This window comes from Hemiscyllium ocellatum, chromosome 10, assembly GCF_020745735.1.
Source record: "Hemiscyllium ocellatum isolate sHemOce1 chromosome 10, sHemOce1.pat.X.cur, whole genome shotgun sequence".
Taxonomy (NCBI): domain Eukaryota; kingdom Metazoa; phylum Chordata; class Chondrichthyes; order Orectolobiformes; family Hemiscylliidae; genus Hemiscyllium; species Hemiscyllium ocellatum.
The window spans coordinates 16,622,538-16,640,924 of record NC_083410.1 but is presented as its reverse complement, the minus strand read 5'-3'; the positions used below and the strand labels follow the sequence as shown (position 1 = coordinate 16,640,924).

The window sequence follows — 18,387 nt, the reverse complement described above, 5'->3', positions numbered from 1 at the left end:
CATCGGAACAAGATGAAGAGGTTGACGTGTGAAATCAGACTAATTTTCAAACCATATTACTACCAAATTAAACATAAATAGGAAAGTTGTAAATAATTTAAAGAGTTGAGGCAGCAAAGGAACCTGAATACAATTAAAATAGTTTTGAAAAAAAAATAGATTACAACTGCCACCATTTTTAAACAGGGAAAAGGATGTTAAAACTGATCAGTAAAACCTATTACAAAAGCAATGTACAAAAATGTTTATTCACATCTGTATGATGAATATTCACCAGTCACCCTTAAAAGATAAATTACACAAAAGCTAATTTTCTGTAAGTGACTGGCAAGTCTATATTCCCACATTTCACAAACATCTTTAATGGAGTTGCATATTTATCCTTTCTTGCCACGCCAAGCTATGATTTGTTGAGAGCCAAAACTCCAGCTGTGACGTTGCTGTGTTATGTCCTAGTGATTGTTGCATTTCACAGCAGTTATTGCATTGCAGCATGTACAACAAGATTATCAAGTTTTCCATCTAATCCTTCTGAACCAATACTTACATAATTACTTCAATTCTATTTAAGTAGATACGTCATTTTAGGAAAATAACAGCCAGTGCTTCACTTTCTCAACACCTTGTTGGAACTGAGCATAATAGAAGTTCATTTGTGTTGTGAAGTCTCTGCATACACTGGAGTCCAGATCACCAAATGTACAATAAAGTGCTGTTCCTCCGACACTCAGAAGTACTGTGACAATGCACAATAGAACTAAAAGGAGGCAGGAATCTCCATTTACTTCATCTAAGGGAAAATAATAAAAATCTAAATCAGTGTGTTGAAGTGTGATCACAATGAAGCTCAATAGCTGAACTCAGTCCACTAACTAATTTGAGACAAACAGAAAAATTGAATTTGCAAATATTTAGAAAGACATTGCTCATTCTCTGTTGATTGGTATTTCAAACCATCAATCTCTGCAATAATATTTCAGAACCATTCATGACCTCATTTTTGAGGATTCATTCCATTTACCTTCTAGGTTCATATAAAAGCCATAAATCAAGGCTTCAGGGTGACTATTGGAATTCTAAGTGTAATAAAAGCAAAAAAAACAAAACGGCTAATAAACTAAAATCTCATTCGAAGTTGTACAAGTTTATGGTTTACAAATGCTGAGCTCCGCACTGAGAATATTGTTTATAAGAGGAGGTTCACTAGCATTGCCAAATATGATAAAATATGAAGAAACACTTCAACATTATTTAGATTATGAAGTGACATAAGTATCTTAAATTATATATAGATGGGACTAACATTCACACCATTAGTAGTTGGGGATATAAAACTGAGGAGAATTGTCCATGGACACAAAGTTTGAAAGCAAGAAATGAAAGACTAAAGGCAAGAGGAATTTCTACATTCAGCACATGAATTTGTCTTCAAAAACTTGAATATAGCAAAAAAAAAACAATCCTGGGGTAACGCCCAATGAGAGAGAGGTTGCCCTGTAAGTAGAATGGATGGAATCTTGGGAGGCTGTGAAAGGTATTTGGGAAGTTGAAGGAGTTCTCAAGAAAATCTTAATAAAAGCCCTTTAGAAAAAAGTGGCCTTGACATGCAGGGAGTCGTAAGACTGTGGAATTCACTCCCAGTTATCTAGCGAACAGAAATTACACCAGCATTCAAGGTTTGATTGGTAGTTGGATAATAGTAAGGGACACGGGAACAAGATGAACAAAGCATGCAAATCTAGAAATGCAATACAACTTAAACCAACTTATAATATGGTACAATTGACAGTATCGATAAGTGTAATATCTAATTGAGTACTACATCACGGACTACTAATTCCATAAAGACAAGTTAATTTACAAAAACAACTGGGAAGAACAGTGCAAATGTAGGAAAACTAATACTTATCATTGTACACTTCGTAGCTAATTTGTGTATTGTTCTTAAAGGATGTTTGATTTGAATGACATGAAAACATTTCTAAAATACCAGACAGCTATGTGATAAACATTTTCTGGAAACATGGGAAAATGTCAAGAAGAAGAATGTTAGGGAGACCCTCTCTCATACACACCCACATAACCCCCACAACACTAACACCCGCATGCGCGCGCGCGCGCACACACACACACACTTTCACGTGCACTCACACACTCATGCATGCACGCACACGGTCTATGGGGTGAACTTGCATTTGCAGAATTATATTTGCAGATACATTCTATTTTACTCAAAAAACACACAACCTGCAGGCAGTCAATCCATGTAATATTTTATAAATCCCTACTTTGAAATAGAACCAGTCTGACTCAAGATTGGAATACAGAGACTGTAACCTCACCTTTTAATGCATTGTCTGAGCTGAGCTGTCACTTTTTAAAAATACAACCTTAAGTTATCTCGAGAATGTGACTTAAATAGTTCTAGGATTTACATATTCATGATCCGAAACCTGCAACCCATTCTAAAAGATGAAAAACTTAACAACAATCTAAGGTTTGTTCATTTCAATTGCATGACAATAATTTTTTGCTATAAATTCTGTGTCTTATAATCTTGGTTCACAGCTATCTGATGAAGGGGCAGTGCTCTGAAAGCTGGTACTTCCAAATAAACCTGTTGGACTATAACCTGGTGTTGTGTGATTTTTAACTTTGTCCACCCCAGCCCAACTCCAGCTCCTCCACATGAAGACGAACAGCTGTGTTTACATACTCGGGGAAAAGAAAAGGTTGATTCATTCACTGATACTTGCTTTGCAATCCTGTACTAGTACTTCACTATTACACCAACCAAAATATCATTTGAAATTCTACTAATTAGACAGGTATACTTTTTGACTTTTAGTTTTCATACCACTCCTGTAATCTCTAAATACTGTCATAATTAACATAATTAGATTTATGAGCTAGCACAATTGATTTAGAGATGAAAAGTGGGACACTGGGAAAACACAGCATTGACTTGTTGTGCTTTTCCAGCACCACTGACTCTCCAGCATCTGCAGTCTTCACTTTCTCCTAATTAAGTTTACACTCAACTGACCAAAATTTGAGGCCTTGCAACCCATTCAGAATGTTAACTTAGATACATGCAAACAAAGCATCAAAGAATGCTACCTTACCTTGCTCTAGTGTGTCTTGGGGTTCCTGAAATCTTACTCTCCTCTTTGACTGCTTCTGTTGCACCCTTGTGATTTCTTTGTCCAAATTTCTTTTTTTAAGTATGGACACAAGACCCTCTGGGTGGGTATTCTATATGGAAAGAATAATTTACAGAATAAGACATTTGCTGTGCACACCAGAACACCTTTGAAATTTGTGTACAAGTAGACAGGGTGGTTAAGAAGGCATTTAGCATGATTGCTTTCATTACTCAGACCTTTGAGTATAGGAGTTGGGATGATATTGAGGTTGTACAGGTCATTTGTGAGGCTTCTAGAATATTGTGCCCAGTTCTGGTCACCCTGTTATAAGTTAAAGAGTGTGGTGCAGGAAAAGCACAGCTGGTCAGGCAGCATCTGAGGACCAGGAGAATCGATATTTCAGCCACCCTCCCCTCCCAGCACCTTTGTCTGCCATCGCAACAAGTGTGAAATCTGTGCCCACACCTGCACCCTCGCCTCCACCCAAGGCCCCAAATGATCCTTCAACATTCAGCAGAAATTTACCTGTACTTCCACACACATCATCTACTGTGTCTGTTGCACCTCACGTCTCCACTACATTGGAGTGACAGGACTTCAACTTGTGAATTGTTTCAGAGAACATCTCTGGGACACCCACACCAACCAACCTCACTGCCCCTTGGCCAAACAGTTTAACTTCCTTTCCCACTCCACCAAGGATATGCAGGTCCTGGGCCACCTCCATCGTCAAATCCTAACCACCTGATGCCTGGAAGAAGAACACCTCATATTCCACTTTGGGACCCTCTAATCACACAGGATTAATATGGATTTCACCAATTTCCCCATCACCCCTTTCCCCCACCTTATCTCAATCCCAACCTTCCAACTTGGCACCATCCTCTTGAATGGTCCTACCTGTCCATCTTCCTTCCCACCTATTGGCTTCACCCTCCTCTCTGACCTATCACTTTTACCTCCACCTTCATCCACCTATTGCATTCCCAGTTACCTTTCCCTTGGTTCCACCTCTTCCCATTTATTGCTCAGCCCTCTTGGTCCACAAGCTTCATTCCTGTTGAAGGACTTATGCCTGAAACGTCAATGCTCCTGCTCCTCAGATACTGCACCACACTCTTTGACTCTGATCTCCAGCATCTGCAATCCTCACTTTCTCACCCTGTTATAAGATGATTATTATTAAACTGGAGGGTTCAGAAAAGCTTTTCCAGAATGTTGCCAGGAATGGATGGTTTGAGTTATAATGAGAGACTGGATAGACTAGGATGTTTTTCATTGGAGTGTAGAAGGTTAAAGGGTGACCATTGAGTTTTTTTGTGTCAATGGTAGCCATGATGTGGGGGTGCCGGTGTTGGACTGGCGTGTACAATGTCAGAGTCACAGGGCACCAGGTTATAGTTCAACAGGTTTGTTTCAGAAAGCTTGTGATTTCAACACTGCTCCTGATGAAGTCAACTGATGAAACAGCAGCACTCTGAAAGCTTGTGATTTCAAATAAACTTGTTGGATGATAACCTGGTGTGGGAAAAGATCTGCCACCCTGCCTACCCACAGTAAGTCCACACAGAACACAGGAAATCAAACTTGGACAAAATGTACTAGAAACACCCAGAATGCCTCAGTATTGATGAAACAAGCTGGCAAGTGAAACTAGATAAAACCATAGTCACTTGCAGACAAGGGAATATACTTCCCAAAACACACTCACAATAAGCTTCCTGGACCTAGTCAACACAACTGTCCCAAAGCCCCAAGGGTAGTCTGATAACGCAGCAATACCAAAGCCGCACAAAAGACAGGTCAGGCGGACAGGCACCAAAGGATCTTGCTCCCAGGACAGGAACAATGGAAGCACCTTACTGTTTTAAAAGAGACATTCTCACCAGCCTGCAAAGAGAGCTGGAATCTCCTGATCCCATCGGGAACTCATTTATATTGTCGGGATGTTGCATTGTTTCAACAATCAGCTCATTCTTCTTTTAACTGTTTTTAAATTATCATCATTGTAACTAGATTACTTAATTTCCAAAAACATTGCATTTCCCCCATTTTAATTAATCTTATTGTACAAGATTCCTATAAAACCTGGCTTCATCCTCAGCTCGAGGAAGAGATGATTGGGAGATGCCAGTGTTGGACTGGGGTGTACAAAGTTAAAAATCACACAACACCAGGTTATAGTCCAACAGGTTTAACTGGAAGCACTAGCTTTAGAGCATCGTTCCTTCATCAGGTGGTTGTCTGATGAAGTGGTGGAAGAAGATACAGTTACAATGTTTGAAAGACATTTGGATAAGCACATGAATAGGAAAGGTTTGGAGGGATATGGGCCAAACACAAGCAGGCGGGACCAGTTTAGTTTGGGAGCATGGTCAGTGTGGATGAGTTGGACCAGAGTCTATTTCCATCCTGAATGACTCATTAAAAATCAACAGTTCCCAATTTACCACTGCACAAAGCTAAACATTTTAACATTCACAGAAGCAGGTTTTCGTTGCTGAATCTATTTCTTTAGAGCCCTCTTGTGACATAGTAGCAATGTCCCTACCCCTGGCCTGGGTTCTAGGCCTACCTGCTTCAGAGGTCATTGAGTTATAGAGATGTACAGCAAGGAAGCAGACCCTTAGGTCCAACTTGTCCATGCTGACTAGATATCCCAACCCAATCTAGTCCCACCAACCAGCACCCGGGTCCCATATCCCTCCAAACCCTTCCTGTTCATATACCCATCCAGATGCCTTTTAAATGTTGCAATTGTACCAGCCTCCACCACTTCCTCTAGCAGCTCATTCCATAAATGTACCACCCTTTGCATGAAAAAGTTGCTCCCTAGGTCTCTTATATCTTTCCCCCCCTCACCCCAAATCTATGCCCTTTAGTTCTGGACTCTGGGACCCAAGGGAAAAGACTTTGTCTATTTATCCTATCCATGCCCCTCATGATTTTATAAACCTCAATAAGGTCACTCCCTCAGCCTCCGACACTCCAGGGAAAACAGCCCCAGCCTGTTAAACCTCTCCTTATAGCTCAAATTCTCCAACCCTGGCAACATCCTTGTAAATCTTTTCTGAACCCTTTCGAGTTTCACAACATCTTTCCGACAGGAAGGAGACCAGAATTGCATGCAATATTCCAACAATGGCCTAACCAACATCCTGTAGAGCCACAATATGACCTCCTAACTCCAGCACTCAATACTCTGACCAATAAAGGAAAGCATACCAAACACCTTTTCACTATCCTATCTACCTGTGACTCCACTTTCGAGGAGCTATGAATCTGCACTCCAAGGTATCTTTGTTCAGCAACACTCCCCAGGACCTTACCATTAAGTGTATAAGTGTGTGTAATAGTAACTCTGGACAGGTTGATAAAAAATACATTTCTATTTTCATTACATCAGTGAAGTATTGTGGAAATACTATATTACTGGAGGTGCTATCTTTCAAATCAAATATCAAACCAGGACCTTGTACATCTGCTCACATGGGCACAAACAATGGCATTGTACTACTTTCCAAGAAGTGTGCACATGATTATTTGGGTGTTTGTCCTGGCCAGCTGCCACATTTTAACCACCATCTACAGACAGTTTGTCATTTGCTTGATTGCTGCTTGTGGGACACTTGTGATTAGCACAAATTTTCCAAAAATGACAGCCAACACACTTCAGAAGTAATTAATTCATGGAAACAACAAATGCTGGAGATCCCAGTAGGTCAGACAGCATCCATGGAAAGACAGCAAGCTAACATTTCTAGTTTAGATGACTATTTTCAGAGCTGAAGTGAAGTGTGGAGGGGTCAGCATTTGTGTGGTTTGGTGGTGGAGGGTGGGAGGTGGCGGGAGAATGAATTAGCGATCAAACCATTGCTGCCAGGACTCTCATCGGGGCCCAGGTTCAATTCCAGACTCGGGCGACTGTGTGGAGTTTGCACATTCTCTCTGTGACTGTGTGGGTTTCCTCTGGGAGCTCTGGGCTGAAGGGCCTTTTTCCACACTGTAGGGATTCTATGACTTCATTAGCTCCAAAGATCCTATCCCCATTGCCTCCGACCTCAGTCTCCCAAACACAAACAGCCCACTTCTACCTCCGTCCCAAAATCCTGCCCTACTGAGCTAATTTCATTCCACATTGATTTCATCCTCTCCCCACTTGTCCAGACCCTGCCAACCCACATTTGTGATCTCTTTGATGTTCTCCATCATATTGACAATATCCTGTTCCCTGGCCCTAATTGCATGTTGTTTACCATGGATGTCCAATTCCTCTATACCTCCATTCACCACCAGGATAGTCTGCAAATTCTCAGCTTCTTCCTTGATTAGAGGCCTGGACAGTCCCCAGCCACCACCACTCTCCTCCACCTGGCTGAACGTGTTCTCTCACTGAACAATTTCTCTTTTTAATTCATCTCACTTTTGATAAGCGAAAGGAGTGGCTATAGGCACCCACATTGGTTCCAGTTATGCATTCCTTATAAAGGGCTTATGCCTGAAATGTCTGCTCTTTCCAGTCTAGCAGTTAGACACACTGTTATTCTGCCATTCGCACATTCCGATCACTTAATCTGAACTAACAACATTTTTTCTCCCCCTGCACTCTACACATACCATCATCCCTCCCAACAATTGCACAAGTGCTGACCCTTCCACACTTCAGCTCTGCTGAAGGGTCATCTAGACTCTAAAGGTTAGCTTGCGCTCTCTCCATGGATGCTGTCTGACCTGCTGTTACCTCCAGCATTTGTTGTTTCCAGTATAGATTCTAGCATCTGCAGTAATTTGCTCCTAAATAATTCCATGAAGTACTTTGAGATGTGCAAGGTACTAGATAATTGAATTCTTGCTTTCCTTCAAAACCTTTGATCAAAGTGGAAAACTTACAAATATAATACTGAATATCTGTTAAGTGTGTACTAGTTTCTATAAAATCAAACTTTTTTATTTGCTTAGCTTTAAAATAAGTTTGTAAAAATACTAGGTAGCACACTTTGTTCGTGCAAATGAAAAAATACCTTGTGTTTCAACAGCACTGGTACGAATTAGCTTGCTATTTTCAAGTCCCAGCTGTACCCAACTAAATGATTAGGACAAGTTGTCAAAAGAATACTTGAAGTACATTTGCTTAATAGTTACAAAATGTTTCCTACGGTGGAAATTAAACTATCATCAAAACCCTCGGTTATTAGTATGTCTTCCTGGAGAAAATCACATGACTAGCATAGGAATACAGAACTGCACAGTGCTCGGATTACTAACATCAACGTTTCACTTGGATTACACGATTACCTGCACAACCAATCTTGCCATGCAATGACACAGCATGCTGCTTTTGAAAAGCACACACATTTTATCATACTGCAAGGCAACAGACATCCTGTTTTAGAGCCATATGGCTTGGAAACAGGTCCTCAGTCCAACCAGTCCACACGCACCTTGTTCCCAAACTAAACTAGTTTCACCTGCCTGCTTTTGGCCCAGATCCCTCCAAACTCTTCCTATTCATGTATTTATCCAAATGTCTTTGAAATGTTGTAACCATACCTGCATCCATCATTTCATCTGGCAGTTCATTCCACACACTATCCAGTGTAAAAAAAAAGTTGCCCCTCATGACCTTTAAATCTTTTCCTCTGCACCTTAAAACTATGCCCATTAGTTTTGAATACCCCCAATCTGTGGAAAATACCTTCGTTATCCACCTTACCTATGTTCCTCATAATATTATAAACCTCTATAAACCTCAACCTCCTGTGTTCCAATGAAAAAGTCCTAGCCTCTCCTTCCATTCCCAGCAACATGCTGGTAAATCTCTTCTGAACCCTCTCCAATTTAATAAGCAAGAGAAAATAAAAATGTCTGAAATAAGGAAAATACTTTCCACACAAACTTATCATGTAATACAATTATACCACAGTTTGAAGAAGAAATATATTAAAATTTTACAAAAGAGAATTAAGATAATAACTTGTGAAAGAATTAAGCAGGTATAAGTGTGAACGCCTCAGTTATGAGAGTATACTTGTGGCTAGTTGTGAAGCCATTGTACAGTTTAACCCTATACAGTACTTGCAATTTTTAGGGAGTCAGAATAACTTAATGGTACCCCAGAAGGTTGGTTGAGTTAAGTGGGGTGCTGGCACTACCAGCATTGAGAGGGGCATTAGAAGTTTTGTTCATTGCCCTGTATAAGACAGGAGATTGTAAGATACAATACAATACATGAGCAGAATTAGGTCATTCAGCCCATTGAGACTGCTCCGCCATTTGACCATGGCTAGTATGTTTTGTAACCCCATTCTCCCTACAACCTTTGATCCCCTTACTTATCAAGAACCTAAATATCTCTGTCTTAAATACAGTGACATGACCCCCATAGTCTTCCATGGACAATGAGTTCCACAGATTAATTATCCACTGGCTGAAGAGATTCCTCATCTCTGTTCTAAAGGGTCATCCCTTCACCCTGAGGCTGTACTCACAGGTCCTAGTCTCTGCTAATAGTGGAAATATCATCTCCACATCCACACTATTCAGGCCTTTCTGTATTCTGAGAGTTTCAATCGGATCCCCCTCATCCTTCTAAACACAATCTTTGACCTGTCCTCATATGACAAGCCTTTCACCCCAGGATCACCTCTTGGAAACTTTCTCTGGATTCACACACCAGCATATCCGTCCTTAGATAAAAGGGCCCCAAATTGCTCACTATATTCCACATGCTGTCTGACCAGAGTCTTATACAGCCTCAGTAGTACATTTCTGGCCTTCCATTCGAGCCCTCTGAAAACTATTACTAACATTGCATTTACCTTCCTAAGAGCCAACACAACAGGCTTGTCAACCTTACGAGAATCCTGAAGCTTCTCCCCATTTAGAAAATAGTCTACACCTCAATTCTTCCTCTCAAAGTGCACTTTCCCCCATTGTATTCCATTTACCACTTCTTTGCCTATTCTCCTGGCCTATCCATTTCATTGTTCCCCACTTCCACCATCTATTTTTGGGTCATCTGTAAATTAACAACAACGGCCTCAGTTTCTTTGTCTAGGTCATTAAAGTATAACATGAATCGTGGTCCCAACACTGACCATACGGAACTCCATTGTCACCCATTGCCATCCTGAAAAACACCCCTATATCCCCACTGTCTTCTTCCAGTCAGCCAATCTTATATCCATAGAGAAAGTGATAACTGCCGGTTATCCTGCTCCAAGGAGCAGGAGAATTGACGTTTTGAGCATATAGCCCTTCATCAGAAAACCTTTATGCTCGAAACGTTGATTCTCCAGCTCTTGGATGCTGCCTGACTGGCTAGGCTTTTCTAGCATCACACTTTTCAAATCTTATATCCATGTCAGTACCTTGCCCATAACACCAAAGGGGTCAATGTAATTAGCAAACTCCTGTGCAGCACCTCATCAAAGGAGTTCAAACAGATCATACCACTGGCTCTCCTTGTTTAACTTGCCCACTACCTCCTCAAAGAATTTTGACACATTTGACAAGCATGACCTCTCCTTGACGAAGCTGACTCGGCCCTATTTTACAATGCACTTCCAAGTAGTCTGCAATCTCATCTTTAATAAAAAGCTTGAAAATCTTCACAATTGGACAATAACTTATCTTCTACCTCCCACCCTTAAACAAGGGTGTCAGGTTAGCCATTTTCCAGTCTTTTAGGAGTCTCTATGTCTCCAGTGATTCCTTAAATATTGCCACTAACACCTCCATATTTCTTCAGCTCTCTTCTTGAGAACCTTGGGGTATAGATCATCCAGTCCAGGTGATTTATTTGCTTTTAGGCCCTTCAGCTTCCCCGACACCTTCTCTTTTATGATGATCACGACACTCATTTCTGCCCCATCACTCTTGAAGTTCTGGTATGTTACTGATGTCTTCCACTGTGAAGACTGATGCAAAGTACCTACTCAGTTCTTCCACCATTTCTTAGTCCCCATTACTAATTCTCCAGCCTAATTTTCCAACAATCCAATGTCTACTCTTACCTCTCTGTTGCCTTTTATATATCTAAAAAGTCTTTCAAACTTGTTTTATATTACTAGCTGACGTACCCTTATATTTAATCTCCCCGACTGTTAGTTTTTAAAGGCTTCCTAATTCTCTGGCTTCCCATTAACCTTCACCACATTTTTCTTTTGCTCACATGCTGTCCACAACCCTTATCAGCCATGATCATCTTATTCCCCCCTTAATACTTTTCTTCTTTCTTGGGATGAATTTCTACCGTGCCTCCTGAATTACCACCAAGAAATTCCTGCTTTTACTGCTCCACCAACTTCCCTGCAAGGCTCCCTTTCCAATCAACTCTGACCAACTCCACGCTCATGTCTTTGCAATTACCTTTACTCAACTGTAATGCCGTCACATCTGATTCCAGGTTCTCCCCCTCAAACTCCGGGGTGAATTCTGTCATTTTATGATCACTGCTCCCATGTGGCACAACCACCTTAAGCTCCCTAATCAAGCCTGCCTCGTTACACATCAAATCCAGAATTTCCTGTTTCCTCCAAACTGATCCAAAAAAAATCTTAGACATTCCACAAATTCTTTTCCTGGTGATCTGCAACCAATCTGGGTTTTCCAAATCCACCTGCATCCTGAAGTGCCCCATGTTCAATGTAGTAGTGTCTTTTTCACATGCTTTTGCTACTTTGATTTATTTTCTGCCCCACATCTGGACTACATAATTCCTGCCGGGGTCTTTTTCCAATGCAGTTCCTCATCTCTACCCACACAGATGCTGTACCTTCCAACCCTATATCTTTTCTTGCTAATGGTTTAATTTCATTTCCTACCAATAAAGCAACCCTGGCTCCCTCTGCCTACCCTTTCAATGGGATGTGTATCCTTGGAGAATTCATTATTTTAGTGTGAAGCAAACAGTTTGCCCACTTAGGTGAATGTGAAATATACTATGACAGTAGTTTGAAGAAAAGAGGTGTGGTCCCTAATATTTATTCCTCAACCAATATTAATGCAGATTACCAACCTCCTTGCTGTTTGTTGGATTTTTACTTCAATTAACTTGTAGGACCTGGATGTTGTTCAATAGGCTAGGGTATATTGCACATTTCTAGTTACCCTTGAGAATGTGGAGTTGAGCTGCATTCTTGAACTGCTGCAGTCCACATGTTATGGGTAGACCCACAATAGCATTAGGAAAGGAATTCCAGGATTTTGACTCAACTATGGAGAGATAATGATATATTTCTAAGTCAGGATGATGAGCGAGCGGAAGTAAAACTTGCAGGTGATGTTGCTCCTATATATTTATTGAATGGCAATGGTTTGGAATGGGCTAAGGATATTTGGTGAATTTCTGCAGTGCATTCAGATAATACACACTGCTGCTACTACTACAGAGTCACTCAATCAAACCTGCTACTTTGTCTTGTATGATGTCAAATGTCTTGAGTGTTGGTGAAGCTGCACTCAAATGGAGAATATGCCATCACACTTCCAATTTGTGCCTTGTGAAAGGTGGACAAACTTTCAGGAGTCAGTAGGTGAGTGACTCACTGCAGCATTCCTAGCCTCTCACCGCCTCTTGTAGCCACTGTATCGATATTAGTTTCTGGTTGAAGGTAACTCCCAAGAAATTAATAGTGGGGTAATTCAGAGATGGTAACACCATTGACAGGCAAGAGGCAGTGATTAGATTGCTTCTTATTCAAGATAATCATTGTTTAGTATTTGTGTAGTGCAAATGTTAACTTGCCTCATTTTAGCTCAAGCCTGGTAACTGTCCAGCTCTCGCTGTATTTGGATACTGACTCATTCAGTATCTGAGAAGTCATGAATGGTGTTTAACATTGTGAAGTTATCAGTGAATATTCCCACTTCTGACTTTATGGTGGAAGAAGGGTTATTGATGAAGCAGCTGAGGATGATTGGGACCAGGACACTACTCAGAGGAACTCGCGCAGAGATGACTTCAAACTGAGATGACTGACCTCCAGCAACCACGACTGTCTTCCTATGTGCCAAGTATGACTAACAAACAAAGACGTATACTCATTGATTCCAGTTTTACTCGGGTTCCTTGATGCCACACTTGGTCAAATGTGATCTTGATGTCAAGGGTTGTCACTCTCACAATTCTGGCATTCAGCTCTTTTGTCCATGTTTGAACCAAGGCTGTAATGACTTTAGAAGCCGAGTGGCTCAGGTGAAACATTAGGTGTCAGTAAGCAGGTTATTGCTGAGCAGGTTCTGCTTCATGGCACTGTTGGTGACACCTGTCACTTTACTGATGATCAAGAGTAGACCAATTGGCTATTGGATTTGTCCTTCTTTTGTTTGTATACAGGACACATGTGGGCAACTTTTTACATTGCAGTAGAGATGCCAGTGTTGTAGCTGCACCGGAGCAGCTTGGCTAGGCAAGTTCTGGAGCACGACTGTTCATTACCATTGCCGGAATGTTGTCAGGGTCATTAGCATTTGGAGTATCCAGTGCCGCCAACTATTTCTTGGTGTTCAGAAACTGATTGGCATGTTTTCTAAGTTACTGATTATATTTTAAATACCATCTGACATCACCATTGAGAGAACATAGCTTTTCTTCCTTCTTCTCCTCCTCTAAGACTTTCTTAGAATTACTTCTTAGGTGAAATTGCATTTCCATTAACATCGCTTGAACTTAACTTCTGACACTTAATTACCTGGAATTATCTTGCCATTATCTCTCTGCCTAGAAATTCTGTGCCTGTGCACTTCCCTTCACTTCACCTGATGAAGGAGCAGATCTCGGAAAGCTTGTGACTTCAAATAAACGTGCTAGACTATAAGCTGGTATTGTGTGATTTCTGACTTCATCCACCCCAGTTAAACACCAGCACCTCCACATCACATCATTGGAGCAGCAATACAAATTATCTATTTTGTAACATCAAAATTGCAGTTGTCATTCACGAGGGTAGGTATTAGTTCAAAGTATAGAGTAAATAATTTGTCAAATTTTATGACGGCACTCAGGTAAATACAGCAACTGTGCCTCGATCAGCTAGTAGGGATGGAAAATGGCAAAATATCAGGGATTTGAACATTTGAATAGAGCTGTTCATTGACTAGTATTTTTTCAGCCTAAAGTAACTCTTAACATCGTCTTCCAACAACATAATTCAAAAGTTAAGAGGGTAAAATGTACAAAAGTCCTCAGTTGCGAAATTTTACTACTAATTGCATTATTCAGCACATTATTTCACAGGTCAGTTAGTTGCCATGCTTTAATGGTGCAGAAAAATATTTTTAAATGCTGTTTAATCTTTCGCTTCACTTTTAATGTCCAACCAAATCCTTAGTAAAGCAGAAACACTAGAGTCAACATTTTAACTCAGCAAACAAGGTAATAGCAAGCTAAATTTAGTTTGGTTCACAAGAAACAATGAAGAAATTTATAATTGGCTTGCTTGCAATATTTCTAGTCTAATTACTGCAAAGGAAACTCTGATTACTAGTTTCCCGTCATCAGCCAAGATCAAATGGCAGAGCAGGCTTGATGGGCCAAATGGCCTAATTCTGCTCCTATATTTTATAATGTTATTTTGTAATTCTGCTTGTTATAACTGATGTGCATCTTATTTGTGTGTATTTCTTTCAAAGAATATGTGTAGTACGATATATTGTTATGTAGGCAGGTAAGAAACTAAATAGTTCTAATGTACCAGAAGTACAACTGTTTACATCAAAATAAAGTTAGGGCTAATGTTCAAGTTATGTGTCTTCTGATTCATGTTTTCAGTATTTTAACCTGGCTCCGCATTAAAGTTGTTATCTTTTATGGTGTACCATCAGACTGAACAACAGCACTGGCTGGAATTTTCAAGGTCCTTTATTTTGTAAATCAGTAGAAACAGAATATTTCTTGCATCTGACAATATAAAATTAAATAATACCATTTAGTCTAAGACCAGAGTTGCTTTCCCCACTTATCCAAAGTGCTAAAAGTAGGTAATCCAAATAACTCATCTTCAAACGTTTGGTGAAAGCGTGATCCATACTTCACAAGTATTTTTCTTGGAACCTCTTTAATATTCAGTATCTTCTATGCAGGTTGTTTTACATTTTATGGAGTGCGAATTTTCACTCAGATTAGACTACAAATAAATTGCCATTTAGTGAACACGTGCCTTGACTTTGGAAAATGTTGTGCAACTAGTAACAAACTACTTACTCTCATCCCAGCACACATTATCAAGCTAAAATTTATGTCTAACATCATTTGTTGATTTTAATTTTTTCCACAAGAGTTTTTGCAGCAACATAATACAATTAGACCCCTACTGATCAAGAATCTATCTCAGCCTTAAATATATGCAAAGATTCTGCCCCCCACAGCTTTCTGTGGCTTGGAGTTCCAAAGACATGAAGAATTTAGAGTGTGTTATTTGTAGACCACAAACTTTCCTTACATGTATTGGTTATAATGTGATTTCAGCCTCATTAGTTTAAATAGCTTGGCTATTGTGTGATTTTCTTATAACGTGAGATTGCATGAGAATAAAACTATCGTGTTATATCAGTGACCAGGCATCCACTACATTCTGGTGTAGTGAATGCCACATTGTAACAGCATTCTCTTTCCTGCTAAGCTTTCAATACAATTTTCACATGAACAATAATCAGGGACAAACGTATTCATCAATTTCCTTCATTCCAATTTTCTCCATAATTCTCTGGACAATGCTTGTTTTGGGATAGTTCTGTAGATGCCAGCAGCCTCTTCTTTTAATAGTTTACATCAGAGGAACAGTCTAAGAGTCTATGCAGAATATCACACCTAAATCCAATTTTGTTCCAGTCTGGTGTTCACTTAATCAAATTTCAGCAGCAAAGCAAGACCAAAAATACTGGCTTTTCTTTAACTCTTCATGTACTCAAATACTGAAGTCAATCTGGCCACCCTTTCAAGGATTTTGGCGTAAAGACAAGACATACTTGGAATCTTCAGAATTTACTGGAGTAACAAATTTACGGAAATTTGCTGGTGTCTCCAGTCAAACATATCACAACCACTCTCTTAAAGACGTTATTAACTTGTTACCCCATTTTCTGAGCCTGGTACAGACAAGGGACCCAAAATGAAAGAGATATTAACAATTTCATTCCAATTCTTGGAATGTGACATCGCCACACACTAATAACAGTATCCAAAAAATGTTACTCTTTCCATCACTCCTCCTCATCTGGAGAAGAGACTGGTTTGTTGTCAAAGCATCTACTTCAAAACCTGAGTGAAGCCAGTGTCAGCAAAGCACTTCAATGCAGTGTTAAAGCAGTTAACATTTTTTTTAAAAAAGTATATTTTTGTTAAAAAGCAATGTTTTTCACAAATTAACGTCTTATTAAGCACCAATAAAGGACTATATGTGCTTCCACCAGAGACCAGCTGTTGTTCACAACCTTCCTTTTGAAACATCCATTATATGTTTATCCTAATGATATACTCCCAAAATACATATCTGTCCTTGAGTACAGTTTTTGTTGCTGTACCTAAGATTATACCTAGCTTGGAAGTCATGCAATGAAGGTTCATTAGTATTACTCCCTGGACAAGAAGAATTGACATATACTCTATTAAATTACTGAAATGATATTAAACACAAAGATTCCAAAGGGACTATACAAGATAGATGCGGAGATACTATTCCTCTGCCTAGAAAGTCTAGAACTAGAAGGCATAGAGACAAGCTTCAGGGACAGCCACTTCAGACTGAAATGAGAAATTTCTTCATTTAGAGGACTGTTGTTCTTTGGTATTCCTTACCTTAGAAATTGTAAATGCTCAAATGCGCAGTATATTCAAGACAGATCAATAAGATTTTTGTACAATAAGGGAATTGAAAGATGAAAGGTGGTCAATGGGCCATTTGGCTTATTCCTGCTCCTAGTTATGTCATTACATTTTAAGTCAAGTGCCCTGATGGCTTGGTCAGTTACAGCACCACCAAGCTTTTAGAAGTTAATGCACATCTAAATTTTGAAAGAAGTTTGGTAAAGATATTTTTGTGCAAATGTATGCATGTATGAAACAGAAGAAGTAGTTGACCTCTTGCTACCTTCAGCCTGATTGGTCATTCAAGATCAAGTCTGATCTCTTTTTGCTTTGAATTCCACATTCCCATCTACTCCTATAACCACAGATTTTTGATATAGACAGGGGAATCAAAGTACCTCAACTTTAAGATATCCACTGACCCACATCTCCAATGCCTTCTGAGGCAGAGTTCCAAAGATACATACCTCAGAAAGAAATTCCAACATGTTGGAAAAGGGAGATACTCTAATTTTAAAAATAGTGCCTCTTCATTCTGGATTCAACCACAAAAAGAAACATTATTTTAATGTCTACTTTGTCAAGACTATTCAGGATCTACTGAGCATCCATTTGGGAAAAAGTGTGATGACTCTCAAGTGCTGCTACTCCCCTGGTCACCACAAAAGTTAATGATTCAATCAAAGTCAATCAAGTCTCTAATTTACTTGTTTGATCGAATCAGTTTAACAGAAAACACTGACCCGATGATCCCTTACTTAAAAAGAACATTCTATACATGCCACAGGTAAATAAAACCATGAATTATCAACACAATTGTACTAATTGAAGATCTATGTCCCTTGTAAACCTCGACACAGAGACAAACAATAAAACATTAGCATTATGGGTGGAGGGAAAAAAAAACTGGAGAAGCAATTCAAAGCACCATCCACCAGATTTGATCAGAGGGTCGTTTTGCTTCCCAAGATCTTTTTCAATCCTCTTACTCTAGGTTCTTTCATTTCTTTGCTAATAGGTTTACCCCTAGTCAGAAGTTTTATTTCATGTGGCACTTATCAATTCATTTCTGGATATTCAAGTACTATTAACTACTAGATATCTACCAACTTTGCCCAATTATGAGATTTTCTAATTGCATGCTAAAATATCTTTAATGATCAATTCTAACAACTTTCTCACAATAAATGTCAAGCTAACTGGCATATGGAGTCATAGAGTCAGATGTACAGCATGGAAAAAGACCCTTCATTCCAACTTATCCATAAATAAGTCTAATCCCAGTTGCCAGCATTTGGCCCATATCCTTCCAAAGCCTTCCTGTTCATATACCCATCCAGCTGCCTTTTAAATGTTGTAATTATACCAGTCTCTACCACTTCCTCTGGCAGCTCAATCCATAAGTGCACCACCCTCTACTTGAAAACATTGCCC

General features: G+C 39.7%; 1 protein-coding gene across 3 annotated transcripts in view; it reads right to left on the bottom strand.

Annotated features, from left to right (window-relative positions):
* Positions 1-233: 233 nt before the first annotated feature.
* Positions 234-18,387, bottom strand: part of cnsta (consortin, connexin sorting protein a) — a 91,334-nt gene continuing 73,180 nt past the window's right edge. For all 3 annotated transcript variants that reach the window (XM_060830812.1, XM_060830810.1, XM_060830811.1), the window contains 2 exons: positions 3,126-3,255; positions 234-790 (listed from right to left, as the gene is read on the bottom strand). In XM_060830812.1, the coding sequence (XP_060686795.1) occupies positions 585-790; positions 3,126-3,255 (336 nt within the window). In that variant the 3' untranslated portion in view covers positions 234-584. The remainder of the gene's footprint in view (positions 791-3,125; positions 3,256-18,387) is intronic.